General features: G+C 45.8%; 1 protein-coding gene across 1 annotated transcript; it reads left to right on the top strand.

Annotated features, from left to right (window-relative positions):
• Positions 1 to 1,257: 1,257 nt before the first annotated feature.
• Positions 1,258 to 22,372, top strand: LOC111152940 (transmembrane protein 231). Its single transcript, XM_022511685.1, has 7 exons — positions 1,258 to 1,396; positions 1,499 to 1,668; positions 15,007 to 15,135; positions 15,464 to 15,607; positions 17,812 to 17,893; positions 20,242 to 20,347; positions 20,711 to 22,372. The coding sequence occupies exons 1-7, from the start codon at positions 1,258 to 1,260 to the stop codon at positions 20,889 to 20,891; spliced, it is 951 nt and encodes a 316-aa protein (XP_022367393.1). The 3' UTR covers positions 20,892 to 22,372.
• Positions 22,373 to 25,443: the final 3,071 nt, after the last annotated feature.

The following is a 25,443-nucleotide window of genomic DNA, read 5'->3' as shown; positions in this document are numbered from 1 at the left end:
CTGAGCAGAGAGCCGGATGCCGGGCTCAATCCCAGGACCCTGGGATCATGACGTGGGCGGAAGGCAGAGGCTTTAACCCACTGAGCCACCCAGGCGCCCCTTAACAGTTTTTCAATAAATGAAAGTCATTCACTTAAATCACAGATGCAGTATAATGTCAGAATAATAATATAGATTTAAGCCTAACAATTACTGTATTTAGGAGCTGTGTTCCCACCCCAGAAAAGCTTTAAAGCAAGAATGAGTAGTACTGGACCCAAAATGACAAAATCTTCTGGCTGATACTATTTGTCATCTTGAACTGTGGTGAGGACCCTGGATAATTTTCCCAAATGATCAGGTCTTGACCCCTCAAGCATCTGTGTTGTTAGGATCTCAGGTGTATTCTTCATCTAAAAGCCATTTCTAGGTTGCCTTCAAAATAGAGGCATTACCTCCTGGACTGCGCTCAGACCACAAACCTCACACTATCGTTTGGCACTGCAATGTGATCCTTCAGGACCTTCTGATAAAGAACTTGGCTGTTGACAATGATAAAGAAAAAAAAAATCCTTCTGCCATGTTCAAAATACTGGTTGGAGGTGGAAGTGGAAGCTTTCAATTAAGTGATAAGCCACTGTCATCTTTGAGGGGTGCCACAGCTTCTAAAACCGGCCGCCAAGTTTGTACCCAGTATAAAGCGATGAAATTCAGCAGAGAGAACCATGTAGTAATTATCCTAGAAGAGCTGGGGATTTGTGCCCTGTTTCTGTGCTGTCCTGCTATGGCGGGTAGTGGAAGCGACGGGAAAGTTGGGGGCAAAGGGACCGGGGTTTGGTCTTAGCCCAGGCCAGGTCCAGGAGCACAGCCACGCATGTTTTTGGTTTTCCTCAAATGGAGAGTGTGCTGTGACGGGTTGGATTTAAGTACGAACCACATTGCGGACTAACAGATGACACATAAACAGGTAAGCACTTTAAGTCAATTTTTATGGAAATCTTATTTTACACAAATGTTAACCCAGGAAATGCCCACGATTCTGAGCCCGTACACTCCCTAACCCCATTCAGCCTTTGGAAACTAACTCCCACCAGCAGAAGACCGCCCCCGCTTGGCCCCACCCCTGCCAAGGCCCCGCGCCCTTCCTATTGGTTCTTTTCCCGCTCCGTCGGTTGCCGTGGAGACCAAGGCTATGGCAACCAGGAGAAGCCAAACTTGGTCCTTCCTGTCCGACCGCGTAGGGGTCCCAGGCAAGCGGCCGGAATCCGCGCGGCGTTCATGGCGCTTTACGAGCTCTTCTCTCACCCGGTGGAGCGCGGCTACCGCGCGGGGCTCTGCTCCAAGGCCGCTCTATTCCTGCTGCTGGCCGCGGCGCTCACGTACATCCCGCCACTGCTAGTGGCCTTCCGGAGCCACGGTGAGCCTGCTCGCGGCCGCGGCGCGCTCAGCTAGCTCCCCAAGGCCTGCTGCGCCCGCGCCCGCCTCCATGACCTCCTCCCCACCGCCCTCTCTACCTCAGGGTTTTGGCTGAAGCGGAGCAGTTACGAGGAGCAGCCGACCGTGCGCTTCCAGCACCAGGTGCTGCTCGTGGCCTTACTGGGACCGGAGCGCGGCGGGTTCCTGGCCTGGAGCACGTTCCCCGCCTTCAACCGGCTGCAGGGGGATCACCTGCGCGTCCCGCTGGTTTCGGTGCGTGGTTCCTGTCCGGGCCCGGAGGCCCACCGGGACTGGGCGGGGGTGGCGGGGAGAGGATGAACGGCCCCGGCCAAGGGAAGCCCAGGTTGGGTCTTAAGGGTTTGTGAACCCACGGAGGTTGTGTACACAGGCGCGTTGGCCTGGGCATACGTTTAATTTCCCGGGAAGTGACTCTCTTGTTTCATTCGACTTCTCCAAGCAGTCCACAGCGCCAAGAATGTTAGCCACTGCGGTGAGCATGTGTCCTACGGAAGCTGGGGGAGAGTCTGTCTCTGGCCCCCCGCCATTTCCGTGGGCCTGGCCTGATGGATGGGTGGTCGCGAAAGTTTCTTTGAGTCACGAAGGCTGAGCGCTGTGCTTAGGAATTAACCTAACGTGTGGCTGCAGTTGTGCCTCGCAGTGGGGAGGGGACCACCGGTAAGGTAAGGGCACGCATTTTTATGCAGACCTGACACGTGGAAGCCGGGCTGATTGGTTAAGCGACCTACCCAGAATGTGCTGGGGGTCCCCGTCCCGCCTCCCTGGCTTTAGGACTAGATGCGGCCCCAGCTTGTAGTTGTCCAGGATGAAAAGGAAGCATTTTCCTGTTTTTAATTTAGTATTTGGTTCGGGATGAGTGAGTGCTAACTTGACAGTCATTCCCTTTCTGCTCATTTTCGAAAACATTTTCCCTTAGAAATAGGAAAATTCTATTTTTTCTTCTTCCAAAGTTGAATCTCTTTACACATCTCAGAGATGATTGGCCTACAAGACAACTTGTGTAGCTGAAAAAAAAAAAATCAGACTTTCTTCCAGCCCCCAAATAAAATGAAAAAAACAAAAACAAAAACAAAAACAACTTTTTACATCTGATTGATCATATGAATAACTACAAAATATAATTCATATTTTTTTCAGATTATAAAAATGCATTCCCATTGTAAAATATTAAAGAGTTACAGGTATACATCATGATGTAAAACTAAAGGCTGACTTTGGAACATGTACATTTGTCAGTCAAACTTATTCTTTTTAAGATCTGCATAAAATTTTTATGATAGGGAAAACCTATTGGATTTAACCAGTTCTCCGTTGGTGGATATTTGATGGACTTCTATTTTTTCACTATTTAGGATACTGCAGTGAACAAGATTTTGAATCAATCTTACACCTTTAAACAGCCAGTGGTGAGGAATTGGAATGCAAGCTGTTTTTTAAAATTGTACCCGTAAATAGAAAACTAAGCAAGCAAATAATTGTTAAATTCAGAGAAATAAAAAGTAAGGAAAAGGGAGAAAGGAATAGGATTCACATAGTCATAAGTAAATGAACACTGAATATTGATTGACTAAGCAAAATGAGAGTTTAACTCAGTGGGGGGTGGTGGAGGGAAGAAAACTAAAACTTCATCTTTTCACATGGGAAGTCAATAGAGGATGCCTGAACCTGAGAAATCCAGAATTGCCAGTGCACAGGTTATTTAAAGACATGGAGGGAGTGCCTGGGTGACTTAGTGTGTTACGCTTCTGCCTTCAGCTCAGGTCATGATCCCAGGGTCCTGGGATCCAACCCTGCACAGGGCTCCCAGCTCAGTGGGGAGTGTCTTCTTGTACCTCTCTTCTCCCCCTCCCTTCCCCTCTCCCTCTCCCTCTGTGTGTTCTCTTTCTCTCTAGCTTTCACTCTCTCCCAACTAAATAAATAAAATCTTAAAAAAAAAAAAAGACATGGAGATAGATTTCTGAATAATCAGGCAAATGAGATAAAAATATTTGCCATGGGGCTGGAAGTCTGCTGCTTTTGATTCTTAAATGATCAGGTCTTTCAAATGGATTTTAAGAAGTGGAACTGGAGGGGGCACCTCGGTGGCTCAGTGGGTTAAAGCCTCTGCCTTCAGTTCGAGCCCCGCATCGGGCTCTCTGCTCTGCGGGGAACCTGCTTCCCTCTCTCTCTGCCTGCCTCTCTGCCTACTTGTGATCTCTCTCTGTCAAATAAATAAATAAAATCTTTAAAAAAAAAAAAGTAGAACTGGAGGATGGACAAATTTCTGTCAATAACTCCTCACTAATATGACATGTTGTCCAATTTTATTCTTTTTTTTTTAAGATTTTATTTATTTAACAGAGAGAACACAAGCAGGGGGAGAGATAAGCAGAGGGAGCAGCAGGCTTCCAACTGAGTGGGGACCCCCATATGGGGCTCTGTCCCAGGACCCTGGGATCATGACCAGAGCTGAAGGCAGATGCTTAACCAACTGAGCCACCTAGGTGCCCCAGCCCATATTTATGCTTTTTTGAGATGATAATGAATGTGGGGAAGGGTGACTGTGGATGAGAGGCCTTGTCAAGGGATGCTTACTTTTCCCGGTAAATCCACTGTATTTCTGGTGCTCTACATGCATGTGTTTCCTTTCTAAAAGTGAAAGCAAAATGTTTCTTTTTATTCCAAACAAACAGAAATATTAACTTTTTAGTTTCACTTTTTTTTTTTTTTAGAGAGAAAGAGTAGGAATAGGGGAGTGCGGTGTGCAGAGCAAAGGGAGAGAGGTGGGAGAGAGAGACTCATAAGCAGGCTCCGTGGTGGAAGAGTTAGTGCTGTTCCCATAACTCTGAGATAATGACCTGAGTGGAAATCAAGAGTCCGACACTCAGCCGACTCCCGGGCCCCCCGGAAACCCCTTGTTAGTCTTACTTTAGGTTAACATTACCTGTTTTTTGTAGAAGTTTTTTGTTTTTCTTACATTTGTGTATTCCTCTCCGTCATACTCTCTGGTTACTTAAGTGTAAGAAATAATTGTGAAGGGTGCCTGGGTGGCTCAGTGGGTTGGGCCGCTGCCTTCGGCTCAGGTCATGATCTCAGGATCCTGGGATCGAGTCCCACATCGGGCTCTCTGCTCAGCAGGGAGCCTGCTTCCCTCTCTCTCTCTCTGCCTGCCTCTCCGTCTACTTGTGATCTCTCTCTGTCAAATAAATAAATAAAATCTTAAAAAAAAATAAAAAATTAAAAAGATTTAATTTAAAAAAAAAAAGAAATAATTGTGAAAAGTTAATCACGAAGCATTAGGTTTCATTCATTTTTTTCTTTTCATGTGTTAGTCCAACACAGCAGATGGACTCTCCAGTTGGATGGCTGGTTAGATAGGCTCTTATCTCGGTGACCTTGAAAGCACCGCCCTTGTTCCCCTCCTGTTTTCGTGTGTGTGTGTGTGTGTGTGTGTGTGTGTGTGTGTGTGTGTGAGAGAGAGAGAGAGAGAGAGAGAGAATTTTTGATCCATGAAAGCAAGACTGCCTCTATTCTTATGGTGCCCAGAATTATTAATCCTTTATAATACTGGGTAATTTTACACTCTAAAATGCAGAACCAAAGCTCCTTTTTCCTACTCTTTTCCCCCCTCCATTCTAGGGCACTGTCTATATAAGTTGTTTTTTTTTTTTTTTTTTAAGATTTTTATTTATTTATTTGACAAACAGATCACAAGCAGGCAGAGAGGCAGGCAGAGAGAGAGGGGGAAACAGGCTCCCGGCTGAGCAGAGAGCCTGATGTGGGGCTCGATCCCAGGAACCTGAGATCATGACCTGAGCCCAAGGCAGAAGCTTAAACCACTGAGCCACCCAGGTGCCCTACAAGTATTTTTTTCTTAAGATTTTATTTCTTATTTGACAGAGAGAGGCACAGCAAGAAAGGGAACACAAGCAGTGGGGGTGGGAGAGGGAGACGCAGGCTTCCCTCTGAGCAGGGAGCCCGATGCAGGGCTGGATCCCAGGACCCTGGGATCATGACCTGAGCTGAAGACGGACACTTAACAACTGAGCCACCCAGGCGCCGTGTCTATAAGTATTTTTTAGTAAATGATTTGCTTTCTTCTTAGCTGAGCTCTTGGGTTTGAGAATAGTTTGAAATCATGAGACACAAATAAATGAGCTAGAAGATATAGTAGAAGTACAGATCTCAACAGCAGCCCCAAAATATAAACTCGTTAGGAATAGGCTTAACATGAAATGTATACTTTAAAAAAAAATTTTTTTTTTAAAGTGTGGGTTCCTCGGGAGCTCAGTCAGTTAAGCATCCACCTCTTGATCTCAGCTCAGGTTTTGATCTCAGGGTTGTGAGTTCAAGCCCAGCATTGGGCTCCAGGCTGGGCAAGGAGCCTACTTTAAGTAAGTAAGTAAGTAAATAAATAAATAAATAAATTTTAAATAAATAAATAAAAGAAATGTGCAAGAACTATGTAAGTAAAACTTTAAATAGACTGATGACTGACACAAAGGAGATTAAAAAATGGTAATATCTGTCATATTTTTAGACCGGAAAATTCAATATCATAAAGATGCCTCTTCTCCCTTGGTTGATCTATAATTGTAATGCATTCTCAGTGAAAACATGACAGTATGCAGGGACAGACAGCCATATGGGAAAAGAAAGAAAAATTCTAGGAAAAAAGAGAAGGGTAAGAGGAGACTAGCTCTCCAAGATATTAAATTATACCTTAAAGCCATAATATATAAAGCAGTGTGACTTGGGGGACTTGTATAAAAAGTATAGAAAAGGACTCAAATATGATGAAGGTGGCATTTTAAATCAGTGGTGAAAGATGACTTATATAATAAAATGATGTAGGGGAGACGGGGAAGCCATCTGGAAAAACTTAAGATGGAGCCAGTGCTCAGATTGTACACCAGAATTAATGTCCAGATAGGTCAAGATTCAATTTAAAATATGGAATAGGGGCACTTGGGTGGCTCAGTCAGTTAAGCATCTGATTTTGGCTCAAGTCATGATCTCAGGATGGTGGGATCCAGCCCTGCATCAGGCTCCCTACTCAGAGGGGAGTCTGCTTCTTGCTCTGTCCCTCCCTCTATCTCTCTCATTCAAATAAATAAATAAAATCTTTTAAAAAATTATTGGCATGGTAAAAACATAAGCATAATCAAAGCACAAATAGAACTAGAAAAAAAGTTTTATCATTTGTATCACTTGTAAAAAGCTCATTTTCCTAACATAAAGTGCCTGTAGATTTATAAACAAAAGACTAACCATCTAACAGAAAAACGGGCAAAGAATGTAAACAGTTCAAAGAAAAAGAAGCACATGTGACTCTTAGGAAGTCACAGTTATGATTAGAGAAATATAAAGAATATATTGAGATGCTGTTTTTTAATCTATCAAATAGGCAAAAATTGAAGTTTGACCACACTGTGACCAAGATGTTGGGAAACTTGTGAGCATTTGTGTGTATCACTGGTGGGGCTGTAGATTGATGCACATCTTTGAAGGAATGTTTGTCCATATTTTTTTTTAAGGTTTTATTTATTTATTTGAAAGAGAGAGGGAGAGAGACCACAGCAGGGGGAGTGGCAGGCAGAGGGAGAGGCAGACTCCCCGCTGAGCAGAGTCACCACCTGAGCTGAAGGCAGATGCTTAACTGACTGAGCCCCCTAGGTGCCCCAATATTTGTCCATATTTATCAGAATTAGAGATACATGTGCCTGCTTCCACTTCTAGTAAGGTACTTTGGGGTTTGTGCAAACAGGTGAGATGACATACATAAAAAAGTCACATGGTACAGCATTGTAATAAGGTAAACAACCAGTGTAGTAATAGAAGACTCATCAGAGGGGCACCTGGGTGGCTCAGTGGGTTAAAGCCTCTGCCTTCGGCTCAGGTCATGATCCCAGAGTCCTGGGATCGAAGCCCCGTGTTGGGTTCTCTGTGCGGCAGGGAGCCTGCTTCCCTTCCTCTCTCTGTGCCTGCCTCTCTGCCTCCTTGTGATCTCTGTCTGTCAAATAAATAAGTAAAACCTTTAAAAAAAAAAAAAAGACTCATCAGAGAAATTGTGGTACATTTACGCAGTGGAATGTTGCCTAGCTCTTTCTTTTTTAATGAAGTGGATCTCTGTATATTGATGTGGAATTACCTCCAAAAGAAATTGATAAGTAGAAAAGACAAAAATTGTATATAATATGCTTCCATTCACATAAAAATAATAGAAAACATAACAAAGGATATGTGTATGGGTGCGTATTCATATACATACATGAATGCTCTTACTCTCTCTGGAAGGATTCAAAAGACAGCACTGATTGCTCTGGGGAAAGAACTAAGTGGCTGAGGTTAGGGTGGGAGAGAAGCTTTTTTTTTACTATATATCCTTCTGTACCTTTTAAATTTTGTATCATGAAAATGTGATACACATTCAACATTTTTACATTATAATGACAATTTTTAAAGATTATTTTAGAGAGAGAAAGTGGGTGAGCAGGGGGAAGGGCAGAGGGAGAGGGAGAATCTCAAGCAGAGCCTCATGCAGGGCTTGATCTCGAGACCCTGAGATCATGACCTGACCCAAAACCAAGAGTAGAACGCTCAATCTGCTGTGCCATCCAGATGCCCCGTAATGACAATAATTTTTCAAAGAAATTTAGAAAGTGCCCAAGAAAGGCAAAAACAAAGCAAAGAACCCCAAAATTCAAAAGCAGGTAAATATATAAAATGACATGGCAACTTTGGAAAATAGTTTTCAGTTCCTCAAAAAGTAAAACATAGAATTACTAGGTATATGCGTACCCAAGAGAACTGAAGAGTTATGTCTGCACAAAAACTCAGGCACAAAAGTTCACAGAAGATTTATTCCTAATAGCAAAAAAGTAGGAACAACCCAAATGTTCATCAACAAAAGAATGCATAAATGAAATGGGTTCTAGCCATATAATGGAATGTTACTCAGCCACCAAAAGGAATGGAGTTGTGAAACATGCTACAGCATGGATGAGCCTTCAGAACAGGCCAAGAGAGGATTCAGCCATGAGATAGCACAGCGTCTGATGGCATTTATATGGAATGTTCAGAAGAGTCAAATCTGGGGCGCCTGGGTGGCTCAGTGGGTTAAAGCCTCTGCCTTCAGCTCAGGTCATGATCCTGGGGTCCTGGGATTGAGTCCCGCATTGGGCTCTCTGCTGGGCAGGGAGCCTGCCTCCCTTCCTTTCTGCCTGCCTCTCTGCCGACTTGTGATCTCTGTCTGTCAAATAGATAAATAAAATCTTAAAAAAAAAAAAAAAAGTCAAATCTGCAGAGACAGAAACTAGGGGTTCCAGGGGCTTGGGGAATTGACGGTCAGGAGAGACAGGTAATGACTACTAATAGGAAGAGGGTTTCTTTCTTGGATGTTGAAAACATTTTGAAATTGGAATTAGGTAGGGGTGATAGTTTCACAACTTCATGAATATCCTAAAATCTACCAAACTGTATTTTAGGTAATTTTATGGTACATGAATTATGTCTCAGTTTTGTTTTAAAGCAGGTGGGCGATCCCCTGGTGATATACTTATGAGCCATAGTAATAAAAATTACTGTTGATTTACTATGTTTCAGGCATACACTCAGCATTAGATAATATGTTTAAAGTCCTTTACATAGGACTTGGCCTGTGATAATCACTAAGTGTTAACTCTTAATTTTTTTTTACATACATTACCTCTTTTTTTTTTTAAGGTTTTATTTATTTGACAGACAGAAATCACAAGCAGGCAGAGAGACGGGCAGAGAGAGAAGGGAAGCAGGCCCCCCACTGAGCAGAGAGCCCGATGTGGGTCTCCATCCCAGGACCCTGGGATCAGGATCTGAATGAAAGGCAGTTGATTAACCAGCTGAGCCACCCAGGCCTCTCTGCCTCTTTAATCTTCATAGTAACCATGTGATATAGAGGCTATATCCCTGTTTTACAGGTAAAGAAACCAAGACTCAGAGAAGTGACCTCTTTTGCTTAGTTCTTTTTTTTTTTTTAAAGATTTTATTTATTTATTTGACAGACAGAGATCACAAGTAGGCAGAGAGACAGGCAGAGAGAGAGGAGGAAGCAGGCTCCCTGCCGAGCAGAGAGCCCGATGTGGGGCTCGATCCCAGGACTCTGGGATCATGACCTGAGCCGAAGGCAGAGGCCTCAACCCACTGAGCCACCCAGGCGCCCCTTTTGCTTAGTTCTTAACCAAACAGTCAAGACTGCACCACAAGGGTTTGTCATTCTATATCATGTATTCTTTTATTTTAAGATTTTATTTATTCATTTATTTGAGAGAGAAAGAGAGAGAGCATGAGAGGGGAGAAGGTCAGAGGGAGAAGCAGACTCCCCGCCGAGCTGGGAGCCCGATGCTGTGTTTGATCCTGGAATTCCGGGATCACAACCCTAGCTGAAGGCAGTCGCTTAACCTACTGAGCCACCCCGGTGCCCATCTATAGCATATATTCTTAACCCTTATTGCAACAAAGTACTTCTTTTTCCCCTCCAACTCCCAAGGTAAAGCTAGACTAACCACAGCCTGTCTGAGAAACTGTGCAGAAGACCAGAGAAGCAGTGGTTTTAGGTCAAGGTTTGACCAAATGCTGGGGGATGGTTCTGTGGTTACTAACTTGGGAAAATGCCTCAGAAGCCAGAAATGGCCTTGCTTCTGCTTCGGTCAGCTCACCTTGGACAGCATCTCTAAAGTCCCTGTGCTTTGAATGCTTTGTAAATCCAAGTTTCTTGTTGTTGCTATTGTGGTTAAGGACAGAAGGAAAAACCACAGGGTGACCTCTCCTTTCAAGCCTGATTGAGCTCTTTAAGGCATGTGTGGGCCCAGAGACTGTGGGAGCTGAAGGCTATGGGCAGTGCAGGGAGGTGAGTGGAGAGCATTGTCATATCTGAGATACAGCTTTCACATCTCTGAGATCAGAATGTGTCCTCTCTGTGGTATCTTAAAATTGTCGCTGTGGGATGCCCAGGTGGCTCAGATGGTTAAGCATCTGCCTTGGGCTCACGTCATGATCTCAGGACCCTGGGATCGAGTCCCACATTGGGGTTCCCCGCTTAGCAGCGAATATGCTTCTCCCTCTCCCTTTGCCTCTCCCCCAAACCCTGCTCATGCGCTCGTGCTCCCTCTCTCTCACTTAAGTAAATAGAATCTTAAAAAATGTTGCTGCTGCCAGGAGACAGGCTTGGCTTAGTCCTTATTGCCTACACACGTGCAAACATCAGATGTGTCAGCATCAAAACTTGGAGAAGTGACATCAGCATCTTGAAAGAAAACCCTAGAAACAATAATAAAACATTATTTTAACCCTGAGATCCAAATGTTGAGCAGGTCAGGGAAGGTTCAAGAGGCACTTAAACATAGGCCAGATCTACATACCTTTTTAAAAGATTGATTGATTGATTTATAGAGTGGGAGCGAGACGAGGGGCAGAGGGGGAGAGAAAATCTCAAGCAGACGCCACACAGAGCATGGAGCCCAGTGTGGGGCTTGATCCCACAACCCTGAGATCATGACCTGAACCAAAATCAAGAGTTGGATGCTTAACTGACAGAGCCACCAGGTGCCCCTAAAGCCTGCTTAAGAGCCCAGACCAATGGATTTAGTTCCATTTATGGATTTTTTTTTTAATGTTGTATCTCCAATATGCTTGATGGCACAAAGGACAAAATTACATAGAAAAGGATGGATATCATTGAGTCACAAAATGATGCGAAAGAATCAGAATGTAAAGAAGTTTTAGGAGTCCCTAGGGCCATTTATTTTCCTTATATTTTTATGTGCATAAATATGATATCTGATATAAATATGCCTAGAGTCTAAAAGCTTTTAATAAGTGTAAAAGAAATGTTCTCAGTAATTGGAAAGCATTGTGTCATAGTTTAACTAGAAGTAGTTTTGCTTTTTTGCTGGTATCTAAAGTAATGGTGCATTTTATAATTGATGGTATCTTAGATTCATTGAAACACAGGCAGCAAGGATTTGATGAGTCTAGGAGCCCTGAAGTGTTGGTCCCTACTTTGTTGGAGACCCAAAGACTGGTGCCAAAGAGTATTTTCAACATTAAAAGGAAAAAAATGAAACACCCATTGATGACAAGTATATGGTAAAACAGACACTGGTATAAACTAAGACGTTAACCTTGGGGCACCTGGCTGGCTCAGTATAGCATGGAACTCTTTTTCTTTTTTTTTTTTTAACGATTGATTTTTATTTACTTATTTTGAGATAGAGAAAGTGAGAGCTAGAGCAGGAGCCAGGAGCCAGAGGGCAAGGGAGAAGCAGACTCTCTGCTGAGCAGAGAGCCCAGTGTGGGGCTCGGTCCCAGACCCTGGGATCAGGACCTAACCTGAAGGCAGACGCTAACCAGGTGAGCCACACAGGCACCCCAGATTTACAGTGACTGTTAAGTTGGTGTGCGGGTTAGTGAGTCTTATGCCTGCCCCAAGCCACCCTCCTGTGTGCTGCTTTGTGATGGTCATGCTGTTGCTGAAAACCACATTCTCCTTTGCTCACTGGCTCTCTGTGAGGTTCTTCCTGTAGGAGGCATGATGAGCCTTCTGGCAGTGGGAGAAAGACTCTAACCAGAGTGAAGAACCATTGGTGGGGTGGGGAGGATGCAAACAGGAAGGAGCAACCTTACTGTTCCCTCTAGTGGGTTCTTTGTCCAGGCTTCTGAGGTCTGGCCCAGCTCCTTGAGGTAACACCAGCCTCTTCCCTTCCTTCTCCAGCTTTAGACACAGAGCTCCCATGGCACAAATGCTTATAAAAATTAGGTGCTGATATAATTGATGAATTCCCTTCGCCAAACATACCCACTGGGTTTTAGATACTGAACTTGAAGTTGTGTTAAAGTATTAGCTCTCGAAGTGCCTCCCTTTGTAACTTCCACATGCGTTAAGCCTGATTTGAACTAAATGGAATAAAAAGGTGGATTTTATCCTTGGTCCGATTGCTGGCATAGGAATTTGGCCCACGTCGCCAGCCCTGTGGGGATGAGAGCGGGACCTGGTGATGGGCATTCGTGGGAACGCAGCATTAGCATCGTCCCCTCCCCCCAGGACTACCTGGGCCCTGGCTTCCACCTCCCTCCTCCTCACTGCCCTCACCGCTCTGGTAAGCGCTGACCCACTTCGCAGAGCAGGTGGACTTTGTCAGCGGGGATCACCCTGCCCCTAGATGTTTCTGTACCTCTTCACCTCACTTCTTTCCAGCTACCCACAGTCAGATCTTCCTGAGTATTTCCTATAAAAAATGGCTGTGAGATCCTCCCTTTCCTTTAATTGAAGCCTGCCTCATTTCCCTTTGTGGCATTTATCACATTTATTTGTTTATGGATTTATTTTCTGCCTCCCTGGCTGGGAATGTAAGCCCTGTTAGGGTACGGAGTTTATGTACTTCGTTTGCCACTGTATTTCCAGCCCCTGGCAGTGCCTGGCACATAGTGGGCTCCTAAAAAATACTTGACAGAGTAATGAGTGCACTTAACAAGCAGACACTAATTATGGTGCTGTGGCAGATCTCTGTCCCATGTGAACGTGGAGTGAAAATGTTGCACAAACACCACACTGACTTGCTTTCAAACTTTGATGCTGGCTTTTTGCAAAAAGATTTATCTTACCCAAAATTTTCTCCTTGAGCCTGTTTTTTTTTTTTTTTTTTTTTAAGATTTTATTTATCCTTGAGCGTCTTTTGTTTTAAGTCTGGACATTTTAGTTCTGGAAAGAGGACCCAATTTGGAGTCACAGACATGGTTTCAAATCTTTACCATTACTAGCCACACCCAAAAAATCCCTCAATCTCCCTGAACCTCGATTTTCTCATCTGTATAGTAGGTATAATCTTTGCTTTGCTTACATCAGGATTTATTGTAAAGATCAAATGAACAAATGTGTTTCTCTCCCTCCCACACTGTGTTGGGGTCTGGATTCTTCTGGCAGTCCCCCCACCCCAACACCACCCACTATGCTGTCTTGCAAGTTGAGACATTTGATCTTTGTCTTCCTGTCCAGCCCTAAAAATCCAGAAGGTATGGGTCCACTACAGAGACTGACTCTGACTTTGTCTTGCAAGTGTTTCCAACTGAAGAAAATTCACAGGAAGACAAGGCAGCCTCTTTTCTGTCCTACTCATAATTGCTAATACATAATTGCCTCAGTAACTTGACCGTCAACCCCGGTAACAATATCCTTCCCCTACACCTGTGAAGCTGATGGAACAGGACAGAGAAAACAGAATCCAACAGAAGAAAGAGGGTACGTTTCTCTATAACAAGGCCTAGGACATTATTGTCTGAAGGAAGGACATGATTGAAAGGTCCTGAAAACTGAGCTCCATCTCAATCAACCTTAGGAGCCTGAAAAAGAACAAAGAATCTCTTCCTTACATCATAATAACAGTGGAAAGCAAAACGAATCACGGAGCATGCCTTTGGGAATGTTGATATGCCATAGCAGAATCCTTCTGGGAACCTACAGCGGGAAAGGATCAGTTGTAGCAACAAGATCCAGGGCTGTCCCAAAGAATCATGTCCCCAGTGATCACATTTCAGTGCCATCTTTCCTGTTGACTAAAAGGATCAGTATGAGGTCATACTATGGGTGGTGAGACTGGATTCTGGTGTTTTCTATGGGCTGTCCTTTGTCTTTTTCCCTCCTTAGATCTCAGTTTTCCCTCCTTTTGTATCCATAATTTATAAACTGTCTGTGTAGTTTTAATGACTTGCTGATTTGATTTAGCTTCCTTTTTCACTGTATCGATTGGTACTAAAAGATGCACGAGGCTTTCAAGTCCCGACATCAGTGATGAAAAGGAGTTCTACTATCAATAGTCTGAAGCAAAGACACTTGTGGCCGAAGAAAGTATAAATAGAGTTTGGTGTTTTTCTCCTGAGTCTGTTTGGGGAATGAATGCATGATGATTAGAATCTGTTTCTTTTCTATTTAAAAAAAAAAAAAAAAAAATGGACTCCTGGAGAAGTAGAAGTCAGTACTAACGTGCTATTTAAATATTCCGTACAAACTCAGATGTGTTTTGTTTTTTTTTTTTTAAGATTTTATTTATTTGTCAGAGAGAGAGAGTACACACAAGCAGGCAGAGAGAGAGGAGGAAGCAGGCTCCCTGCCAAGCAAGGAGCCCGATGCGGGACTCGATCCCAGGACCCCAGGATCATGACCTGAGCCGAAGGCAGTGGCTTAACCCACTGAGCCACCCAGGCGTCCCTCAGATGTGTTTCTAAAGAAGGAAAGAAAATACCAGCAACAAAACAAAAAAGATCCAAGGAGAAAACTTAAAAAAAAAACCATCCAGATGTTGTTCTTGCCACTTCCAAGTTCCTGTTCAGTGTGGCGCTTGAACATTTGAGAAGCACGAGTGTGAAGTCCGGGGCCAGCACCCCGGGTCTCCTTCCCCGCTCTTGATCCCCTTATACCTATTTATTCTTCCTTTTTACTTCCGGTGAGGGAGCTAATTCCCATGTGTAGCAGAACAGTGGGTCACTCTGTTACTGCAGGCATCCGGATTCTTCCCGGACTTATTAAGGACCAGGGCCACTGGCTGTCTTTGGGTTTCCTAGACTCGAGAAGAAGACAGGAACCAGGATGGGAAAATGGACATGTTACATTTTAAGCTGGAGCTTCCCCTGCAGTCCACGGAGCACGTTCTCGGTGTGCAGCTCATCCTGACTTTCTCCTACCAATTGCACGTGAGTCCATTCCTCAGGGAAGCCCATCCCCTCCCTTTTGTGCCTTCATAGAACTGAGCCCTCTGTCTGATTCCTAGGAAAACCCCTGCTGCCAAAGGCTCTCTTCCGAAGTGTTGTGCGGGATTTAATTGAGGCAAATCGCACATTTCTCATGGGGGCCGTGTTGGTGTGCGTGGGCAATTCACAGCTCGCAGGGTTTCGGGCCGATAGCTTCCCGCATGGCCAAGCAGGTGTTGGAGGGGCTGGGACGCTGCCACCCCAGACAGGGATGCCCAGGGCCCAGAGCCTTCCGATCCCCCAAAACTGTCTCTCCCTCTAATGATTTCAGAGGATGTCCACGTTCGTGATGCAGAGCATGGCGTTTCTGCAGTCCTCCTTCGCTGTTCCAGGCTCGCAGCTGTATGTGCACGGGGACCTGAGGCTGCAGCAGAAGCAGCCCCTAAGCTGCGGAGGCCTGGACGTGAGATACAACGTAAGGAGGCTCAGCGCTGTTGTCGTTGCTTTTGTTTCTCTCTGTTACTGCTTATCATAAAGAGGGAGGCGTGAAAGTTGGAAATAGCATTTCTCTGTAGGTGGCCCAGAAGAGGATTTCTGTGGAGTTCTCGCCTTGAGTTCTTTCAGAATACAAGGCCAGATACACTGGTATTTGCATCTATAAAGAGACCAGAAACACGCCTTTAAGAACTGAAGCATTTCTTCTTTGCGGATGCGCATGCGCGCACACACGTGGCTTATGCCAAGTGGCCTTTTCCAGTTCGTGTAAAACACTGGGGAAGTCACGGCTAACCGCTGTTTGCTAAGCGGCAGCCGCCTCCGGGGATCCTGCCCCTGTCCTTTTCCAGCTCTCCAGCCGCTTGTCCTGTCATGGTCCCCCGGGGCTCCTTTCCAGCCAAACTGGCCCTTTCGCTGTTCCTCAGTCCCACGGAGCAGCTTCTGCCCCCCAGTTTTTCCTCCTGCCACATATCCACGTAGCTTGCTCTCCCACTCCATTCAGGTCCCTGTCCAAATGTGCCCGAGCTCAGTCCTTCTCTGACTCCTCTTTCTAAAGACCGTTCTCCTCCCTGCCCGTCACCCCTCACCGTGACTGATTTTCCTTAGTTCCACCGGAAATAGTAAAGATCAGGTTTTGGTTTGTTCGCCTCCTGTCTCCCCCAGTGCTAAAAGCACAGACATCTTCTCCACTGTCACCCCAGAGCCTAAAGCAGGGCCTGGCACATTGGAAGCACTCAGATTTGTTGAAAGAATGAACTCTCGTTTTTACACATCAGGAAACTGAGGCAGACAACGCTTAATTAATTTTCCCAAAGTCCTGCCACTTGAAAGTAACAGAGCCATAAATTGTCCAGGACTGGATCTTACACATACAGTGACTCATTACTGATCTTTCTTTTATCACAAGGGAGCCTGTGTAAGCTGGGCCAGGCTACTTTTGAAAATGAGTGATCTTTTCAGTTACTACAGGCATGAACCAGGACTGCTCCAGATAAACAGATTTATGGTCTCTCCACCTATAGTCAATGTAAAGGTTGTTTTCGTTTTCTTTTTTAAGATTTTATTTATTTATTTGAGAGTGAGTGAGCGAGAGCACAAGCAGGGGGAGTGGCAGGCAGAGGGAGAAGCGGACTTCCCACAGAGCAGGGAGCCTGACCTTGATCCTAGGACCTCCAGATCAACACCTGAGCCAAAGGCAGACGCTTAACTGACTGAGCCATCCAGACGCCCCTCAATATAGGTTTACATAAAAAGAAGGGGGACTATAAGATAAAAACTTTTTATTTGAAGATTTAGATATTGATTATATCAATAGGAATGTAATATTACAAGGCAGGAGATAGTTTACTTCTTCAAAGGATTATATGCTTATTATTTGCCCTTTATCCTATTTTCATCTCTAGATTTAAAAGCGAGAAATTACAGGGGTGCCTATGTGGCACAGCCAGTTAAGCATCTGCCTTCGGCTCAGTTCATGATCCCAGAGTGCTGGGATCAAGCCCTAAATTGGGGTCCCTGCTCACTGGGGAGTCTTCTTCTCTCAAAATCTTTAAAAAAAAAGAGAGAGATAAATTACGGAGTGTCCAATGAAGAGCAAGAAAGACAAAAGAGATGAAAATATGGACTCCTTAAAAAAAAAATTCAAAGAATTATTGCTCCCCTTGGAACGGGGTGGGGGGGTGTTTTATAAGTAACTAAAACCCATTAAAGGTGGATATTGACCTCTTTTCCATCCCAGTAAAACGGAAGACTCGGGGGCACCTTGGGAAATAGTTGATCAAGCATCCAACTTTTGCTTTTGGCTCAGGTCATGAGATTGAGCCCTTTGGTAGACTCCACACTCAGCTAATTGTCCACTTGACTTTCTCTCTTCTTCTCCCTCTGCCCCTCCCACTCATGCTGCCTCCTTCTCTCTCGCTCTCTATTGCTGGAAAGTAAATAAATCTTTTTAAAAGGGTCAGGGAGACTGAATGTAGACGACTTAAATTGTTGCAAGGCAGGCTGGGGGAGAGGGGGCAGGGGAGATCACCTATCATCCATCCTTGAAAAAAGGACTCCTGATGCTAGAGTAGGTCACCAAGCCCAAGAGGGAGGTCTGTGAGATGAGCCTGGGGGGGAGGGAGGGTAGAAAGACGAGTGGAGAAGTGGCTGGGGGCTTACTCGTATCCTCCTGCCATTTCCCAGGTGTCCGTAATCAATGGGACCAGCCCTTTTGCCTATGACTACGATCTCACCCACATTGTTGCTGCTTATCAGGAAAGGAATGGTGAGTCATAGGTACAGTTCGTTCAGCCCCTTCTCAAGGACCTTCCAGGTTAGAGGGAACATCGGACAAAAACAGAATTGGAGCCCTTGGGACGCCTTAGGTGGCTCAGTCGGTTAAGCATCTGCCTTGGGCTCAGGTCATGATCCCGGGCTCCTGGGATCAAGTCCCATATGGGGCTCCCTACTCAATGGGGAGCCTGCCTCTCCCCCTGCTTGTGCTCACTCTCTCTCTCTCTGACAAATAAATAAAATCTTAAAAAAAAAAATAGAATTGGAGCCCTTCTCATGATGAAAATGGCAGTACCAGTGAATACTCAGTGATGGGAGGGGAACAGGCTGCCCCTATTTGTCTTTTTCCTCCTGATCTAAAGACCCATTCCATACCCCGCACCTTACCACTAGTCTTATGGTCCAGCAGGTGACTGCTGATTTATGCCCCGTATTTATTTATTAAGTGCCACATTTATCCCACCACTGGCTTGATATATTTCCTTTTTAATGTAAATGCCTAGTTGAGTCGGCCCCACTACCACACACAAAGACAAACTGCTATCCTTGGTTTTCAGATAGAACTAAAGAATGTGAGTGACTTACCTGACATGAGCAGTGGAGGTAGATCAGAGGGCCCAAGGTTCTAGCTGGAAGGCAGAGCGTGTCCATTCCTTACAGAGAAAAGGCTGTCAGGCCAGCCCAGTGTACTTGACTCAGCACATTTGGCGGGTTGGTGGTCTGAGGTTTTCTCTAAAGGCATCTGAAGGGTTCCTTGGCAGCCAGACATCAGGGATGCTATACACACATATTTATCCAATAGGGGGACTGCAGTTCCAGTAGTCCTGATTTTTGAGTAACGCACTGGTGGCATTATTCCAAGGCTAAAGGTATTTTAAGACAAAAGCACTCATCTACAACTTTGCTTTCTGTAGTCCTTTCAGTCCTTGTCCATAGCAGATTTTTTTACATTCAGCTCTTACCATAGTTTAGAAACATTTTAGGATCCAATTTTTTTGTCCTTTTTTATTTAACTTATTATTTATTTATTTATTTATTTGAGAGAGAGGGGAAAATGATCACAAGCATGGGGAGCAGCAGACGGAGAGGGAGAAGCAGGACCCCTAGTGAGCAGAGAGCCCAGCAGGACATGGAACTCAATCCCAGGACCCTGAGATCATGACCTGAGCCGAAGGCAGATACTTAACTGACTGAGCCACCCAGGCACCCCTGTACTTTGAAATATAAATATTTCCCACCCTGCTACAAGGTTTTAATTGGTATTATTTTTAGTGGTAGCATAGTATTCCTTTACTTCGTCATTCAACAACTATAGAACATGTAGACCATTCCAAGATTTTTTTCTTTTTTTTTAAGATTTGTCTGTTTATTAGAGAAAGAGAGAGAGAGAGCGTGAGTGGAGAGGCAGAGGAATAGAATCCTGAAGCAGACTCCCTGCTGAACACAGTCTACACACGGCTCAGTCCCATGACCCTGAGATCATGATCCAAGCCGATACTAAGGGTCAATGCTTAATACTTAACCAACTGAGCCACCCAGGCACCCTGATGGTTCCACATTTTTAACATAATTTTTTGTTTTTTTAAATAGGCTCTACGCCCAGAGTAGAACCCAATGTGCAGGGCCCGAACTTAACAACCCTGAGATCAAGACCTGAGCTGAGATCAAGAGTCAGACACAACCTACTGAGCCACTTGGGCGCCCCTTTAACATAAATATTTTGACGAGTATTTTATTTTTTTTATTTTTTATTTTTTCTTTCTTTTTTTTTTTTTTAATTTTTATTTATTTGTTTGACAGAGATCACAAGTAGGCAGAGAGGTAGGCAGAGAGAGAGGAAACAGGTTCCCTGGCGAGCAGAGAGCCCAATGTGGGGCTTGATCCCAGGACCCTGGAATCATGACCTGAGCCGAAGGCAGAGGCTTTAACCCACTGAGCCACCCAGGCGCCCCTTATTTTTTATTTCTTTAAGATTTTATTTATTTATTTGACAGACAGAGATCACAAGTAGGCAGAGAGGCAGGCAGAGAGAGAGGGGGAAGCAGGCTCCCCACTGAGCAGAGAGCCCAACTCGGGGCTTGATCCCAGGACCCTGGGATCACGACCTGAGCCAAAGGAAGAGGCTTTAACCCACTGAACCACCCAGGCGCATCAAACATAAATATTTTGACGAGTATTTTAATGAATAATTTGTGAGCAACTTTGCACATTCCGTTCTCTTTTCTTTGGGGTCATTTCTTTGGAATAAGTTCTGCTGTGCAGAATTTGCCTGAGAGGTTAAAGAATACTTTTCTAGCCCTCATTACTTTATTCATGGATTAACTCTGGCTTGCATTACAGTAACCACCGTGTTCACTGGCCCCCACCCCATCTGGCTGGTGGGAAGGGCTGCCGAAGCTCCATTCGTGATTAACGCTGTCATCCAATACCCGGTGGAAGTCATTTCATATCCTTTCTATTAAAGAGCCACAGTAGCTCAGTTTCAAAAAAGGAGGGTTCCTCCATCATCCCAAGAAGGAACAGATGCAGGAGGCCTTCGACTGGGATTGGCTACAGTTCGTGGCCCCACTCAAATGACTCTGTCTGCTATTCATACAGGGGAAAACAAAATAAAACTCATTTCCTCTTCCTATTTCTTTCTGGGCAAGTCTTCTAAGTCAAAATCATATTTATGCCTTAATAATCTTTAATCATATTCCCTTTTATCTTAAGAGTATTTGAAACATTTTTGCCATTTCCCGTCTAAACTAAACCTTTGGTTTAACTTCCATTGGGAAAACACCATCTGTGACTCCTTAACTGTCTGTACATATCTACCAGGATTCTGGGAAATGATCAAGTTTGCCTGGGTCCAGTATGTCAGTATCCTGCTTATCTTCCTCTGGGTGTTTGAAAGAATCAAAAGATTTGTGTTTCAAAATCAAGTGGTGACCACAATCCCTGTCGCAGGGATGCCCCAGGGAGAAGTGTATAAGGAGCACTTGTCATAGGAAGACCATTTCTGAGAACTCAGCAGGATCCTGGCTACCTCATTGTGGTCTTCTGAGAACTGCCATCTTAAGAAGTTTTTGCAAAGAGCCTGTGGACACTTGCCGGTGTGTGTGCTTTTCCTGTCAAAGACAAAGGACAGTCCTTTCTTATTTTTCTCTACACAAATCCATATCTTCTAAGCACCTGGCACGTAAGCACCACTCATCAGGGACTAGTTTGTGGAAACATCCAAGGGTTCCCGAAGGCTATAATTTGCTTGGTTTTTTTTTTTTGTTTGTTTGTTTGTTTGTTTTGCCTTAGGGTTGAATTTCAGGAGAAAACTACAATCAGTTCAGACCTCTTGGAAAGGGTCCCATCTCTGGTCAAGCAAAGACTTTTCCTCTTTTGAACCGAGAAGCGTGCTATACATTTCTTCCCACTATTGTAAACCACTTCTTACTCTTTTCAGGGCTCTCTTGTGAGAGAGATGCAAATCAGCAGCGCTTTCCACTCCTGAGCCTCTAAGTTTCCCGTTCAGAACTTCGTTTTCCAGTGCTGAGAGGCCATGAAGGGGAGAACAGGAGCGAGAAGAAGGGAGCGCTTAGGAGCACATGCGTGCACACGTGTGCGGGTGGGCGACCCCAGAACACGAGGACCGTCCACCTGCCGTCGGCCTAACAGACAGTCGTCTGTCGTCGGCTCAGCTGCAGGGCCCTCTATCCCTGCCCTGCTGGGGCTGGCTTGTTGCCCTGCCTTTCGCCCTGTCTGTGCCCCCTGGAACAGCAGGCTTCAGCCAGAGTGCTGTTTAGTCCACAAATCCCCCCAGCAACAGCGGGGGAAGTAAGGATGAGAACCACAGTCGCCTTCTCTCTGGCCCTCCTCCAACAGCCTGGACACTTGCCACTTTGTCCTTGACAGCCCTGCCCCTTCTTGAAGAGGACGTGGGTGACAAAGGAGCTGTTGTTGGTATTGGCTCCCACTGCCAACGGTCACAGAGCTCCTTTGGATGGCCAGCGGGAAGCCCGGCTACTCGAATTTCCCCCGATGAAGGAACAGGGTGCCGATCAGGGTGAGCGGCTTTGCAGGGGACACACGAGGTGTGATGAGGGGATCAAGGGAGTGTTCACCCAGGCAGCCCACTCTGGCCTGGCGGGTAGCAGAATGTCAGGCAGGCCAGCAGGCTCATCCTCTTGCTCTAGTGAGAGTCTGCAGGGTGGGACCACTGAAATGGGCCCCTGTTGCTCATGGAAGACTGCTTCTCCGTTCTTGGCATGTAGAGACAAGCTGCCCACAAAGGACAAATGGATCTGCTTTATGATCCCAAGATATTGGCACTGGAGACATGCCTGTTCTGACCCATGCATTATGCCGACGCACGAACACTCTCCTCAGCGTATGCCTCAGTTTACCTTGGAGGTTCAGTTCTCGTTTCTAAAGCACCTTGTCTTTCAGGCTGACCAAAATAAGAAATCTTTTGAAGGATTCAAGCACAAAAATAGCTTACCACTGGTCCCTCTGCCTTTTCTTTTAACATCTAGGGCTGTTGATAGTACCTAAAGATTTTCTCTTGAGATATAAATGGAAAAAAAAAAAACCAAAACCGGTTTCTGGTTTGAATCCCAAGAAGGTAATGAGATGTGGAAAGATAGCTAAAGATGTAAATAAACACTGCGTTTTGTTAAATTATTTTAATGCAGGATTTGTATAAAGAACCATGATGTTTTGTTCTTTTCTAATTAAAATATTCAAAACTGAAGGCTGCGTGTGGCTTTTTCAAGGAGAAGAGTTTGGAAAGGGGGTGGGGAGGGGAGAGGTTGCGCACACTTCTCCGAGTTACTCACTGGCCACCTTGCCTTGCCAGGGCTCTGCCCTAAGACCCTGGAGCTTTTGTTGGCTCTTTGGCAGAGTCTCCTGGTTCAGTCCCAAGTCCATGTGAGTTTTCGGTGGAATCCACATGGCATGTGGAAACCACAGACTGGAAAATTACAACTGTGGCGAATATCAAATTATTTACAGATCAGATGTTGGTAGCATCGAAACCTGAATGATACAGTATAGTGGCAAGAGGGAAAAAAGTGAGAAATACACAGGATTTTATCAACTGAGCTGTAACTCATAGCTAAGTCAGGGTTTGAGACAATTATGCGATATTTGGGATGGGGAAGATCTCTAATCTTGTGAAATGATTATACAGTTTCTGTGTGAATCACGTAGGGCCCCTAAGACCCTGCTTAGGTCCCATCAACTAAAAAGCAATTCTTGGTCTTATTTCTTTCTCCTCGTATTCATGTTTTTTTTTTAATTTTTTTAAAGATTTTTTATTTTCTCATTTGAGAGAGAGCACAGGGGCAGGAGAGGGTCAGAGGAAGAGGGAGAAGTAGACTCCCCACTGAGCAGGGACCCCCCCCCTTCCCCAAAGGCTCTACCCCAGGACCCCAGGATCATGACCTGAGACTAAAGCAGATGCTCAACTGACTGAGCCACCCAGGCGCCCCATCATGTTCATGCTCTTTAAGATGTTTTGTTTCTGGGGTGCCGGGGTAGCTCAGTAGTTAAGCATCTGCCTTCTGCTCAAGTCACAATCCCAGGGTCCTGGGATCATGCCTCGCATGGGGCTCCCTGCTCAGCAGGAAGCCTGCTTCTCCCTCTCCTACTCCCCTTTGCTTGTGTTTCCTCTTCTGCTGTGTCTCTCTCTGTCAAATAAACAAAATCTTTAAAAAAAAAAAAGTCTTATTTCTTTCTGACCAGATTCTAAATGCCAATTAGACCAATTTCTAAATCCCTTTTGGGGAAAATATATAATTATAGTAACCTAAAGGAAATAAGTTGTCCTTAGATGTCCTATTGGCATTCTGGTACATGTCTTTTCAATCTTTTGTACTGTTTCTAATTTTTCTCTATCATAAACAACACTTATATGAACTTTGTGTATGAATCCTTATTGCCAGCTATTTCCTTAAGATGGATCCTGGGTTGAGGGGGCAACTGGGTGGCTCAGTCAGTTAAGCATCTGACTCTTGATCTCAGCTCAGGTCTTGATCTCAGGGTGTTAAGTTCAAGAACCCTGTTGGGCCCACGCTGGGTGTGGAGCCTACTTAAAAAAAGAGAGAGAGAGAGAAATCCTAGAAAGGAATTGCTAATTCAAAAAGCTTATGGCTGTTCTTAAGGATTTAAATTCATCTTGCCAAACCGCACCCTGGAAAGAATGCACTGATTTATACTCCCAGCAGCAGGGACTTCTCTTAGATCTCACCACAGATTACAAGAGGTCAGAATTCTCTTTTTCAGATGCCTGGACTCTGTTGTTATCTGGGCGGGGAAGGGAGGGGGGTGGACTGCTGTACTTACGGAAACATGTCCTGTATTTATCCGGACCTGCTATCAATCCTGGGCTTCTGGGTTGAGACTAGAACAGGGAGGGGGACAGCCAGCTCTGGGCTCAGCCCCTCAGTGTTTCGGCTCCTGGCGCCTGGGCCCCTCTCAGCTCGGCTACTGCTTGGGGAGGCCACGTGTGTGTCCGCCTGGCATTGAGAAACATTTGACTTAGGTCTGAGGCTGGGGCTTGGGAAGCGGATTAGATTCCAAGTCACCTCCCTGTGAAGATGCCACTGAGCGTGAGGACGGGCAAGATTAAGTAAGATTCAATTTTCCCTTGGGGCACCTGGGTTGCTCAGTGGGTTAAGCCTCTGCCTTCAGCTCAGGTTATGATCTCAGGGTCCTGGGATCAAGCCCCGCATAGGGCTCTCTGCTCAGCAGGGAGCCTGCTACCCCCCCCCCCACCCCCACCCCTCTTTGCCTGCCTCTCTGCCTACTTGTGATCCCTCTCTGTCAAATAAATAAATACACTCTTTAAAAAAAAACAAAAAAATTCGCTTTCCCTCGTAAGGGCCTTTTGTGCCCCGGGAAGGCTTACTTCTCTGGGAACGGAGCAGGAAGCAACTTTTTTGGTCATATAGTCGCATGAGAGGTGAGCGCGAGCGCCCTTCGACGTCCTCCCGAGGCCCCCGGGCCCACCTGTGCCCGCCCCTGGGCGGCCGCCCCTCCCCCGGGGTGGGGAGGGTAGCAAGAGCCGGGGGCCAACCGGCTCCTTCCTTCCTTCGGTCCCTCCCGCCCCGGCTCCCGCCCGCCGGCTCCCGGACCTCAGCCACGTCTGAAAGCGGCTCATTGTGTGAGCTCTTCTGCGGCCGGCGGCGCGGAGCGGCTGCACGGGCAGCGCAGGGCTCCCGCGCGGGGGGCGGCGCCCGTCCCGGGGTCTGGGGGGTCTCCGGAGCAGTGGTTCCCGAGTCTGTGTCTGGGCGTGGCCGCACGACTGCGCCCCCCACACTTCCATCCCCTTCTTAAGACGCCTCTCCTTCTCCAGGACACTCCCGCCCTGTTTCCAGGTTCCCTCCGCCTTAGGTCTCCAGGTGCCTCCACTCTCTCGGTGTCTGCGGATCCGCGCCCGTGCCACTCCAAGCCTTCCCCCCGGTGTCACTGGGGGCCCCTTCCTAGCCTTGAGAGCCTACGGAGCACATCAGCCCCTGCGGACTCGCCCAGGGAAGACACGGCCGGTTGCGGACTGGAACTTGGAAG

The sequence above is a fragment of the Enhydra lutris genome, unplaced genomic scaffold (genome assembly GCF_002288905.1).
Source record: "Enhydra lutris kenyoni isolate GAN:26980312 unplaced genomic scaffold, ASM228890v2 scaffoldscaffold30, whole genome shotgun sequence".
In the NCBI taxonomy this organism is placed as follows: domain Eukaryota; kingdom Metazoa; phylum Chordata; class Mammalia; order Carnivora; family Mustelidae; genus Enhydra; species Enhydra lutris.
This window is presented reverse-complemented; position numbering and strand designations above follow the sequence as displayed.

What these genes read in the sequence shown, in the direction of transcription:
- LOC111152940 (XM_022511685.1), top strand. Translation starts at nt 1,258, where the DNA reads ATGGCGCTTTACGAGCTCTTCTCTCACCCGGTGGAGCGCGGCTACCGC. An exon ending in TGCGCGTCCCGCTGGTTTCG is followed by an intron (nt 1,669 to 15,006) that starts GTGCGTGGTTCC and finishes TGGGTTTCCTAG; the next exon opens with ACTCGAGAAGAAGACAGGAA. An exon ending in TACCCGGTGGAAGTCATTTC is followed by an intron (nt 20,348 to 20,710) that starts ATATCCTTTCTA and finishes AACTGTCTGTAC; the next exon opens with ATATCTACCAGGATTCTGGG.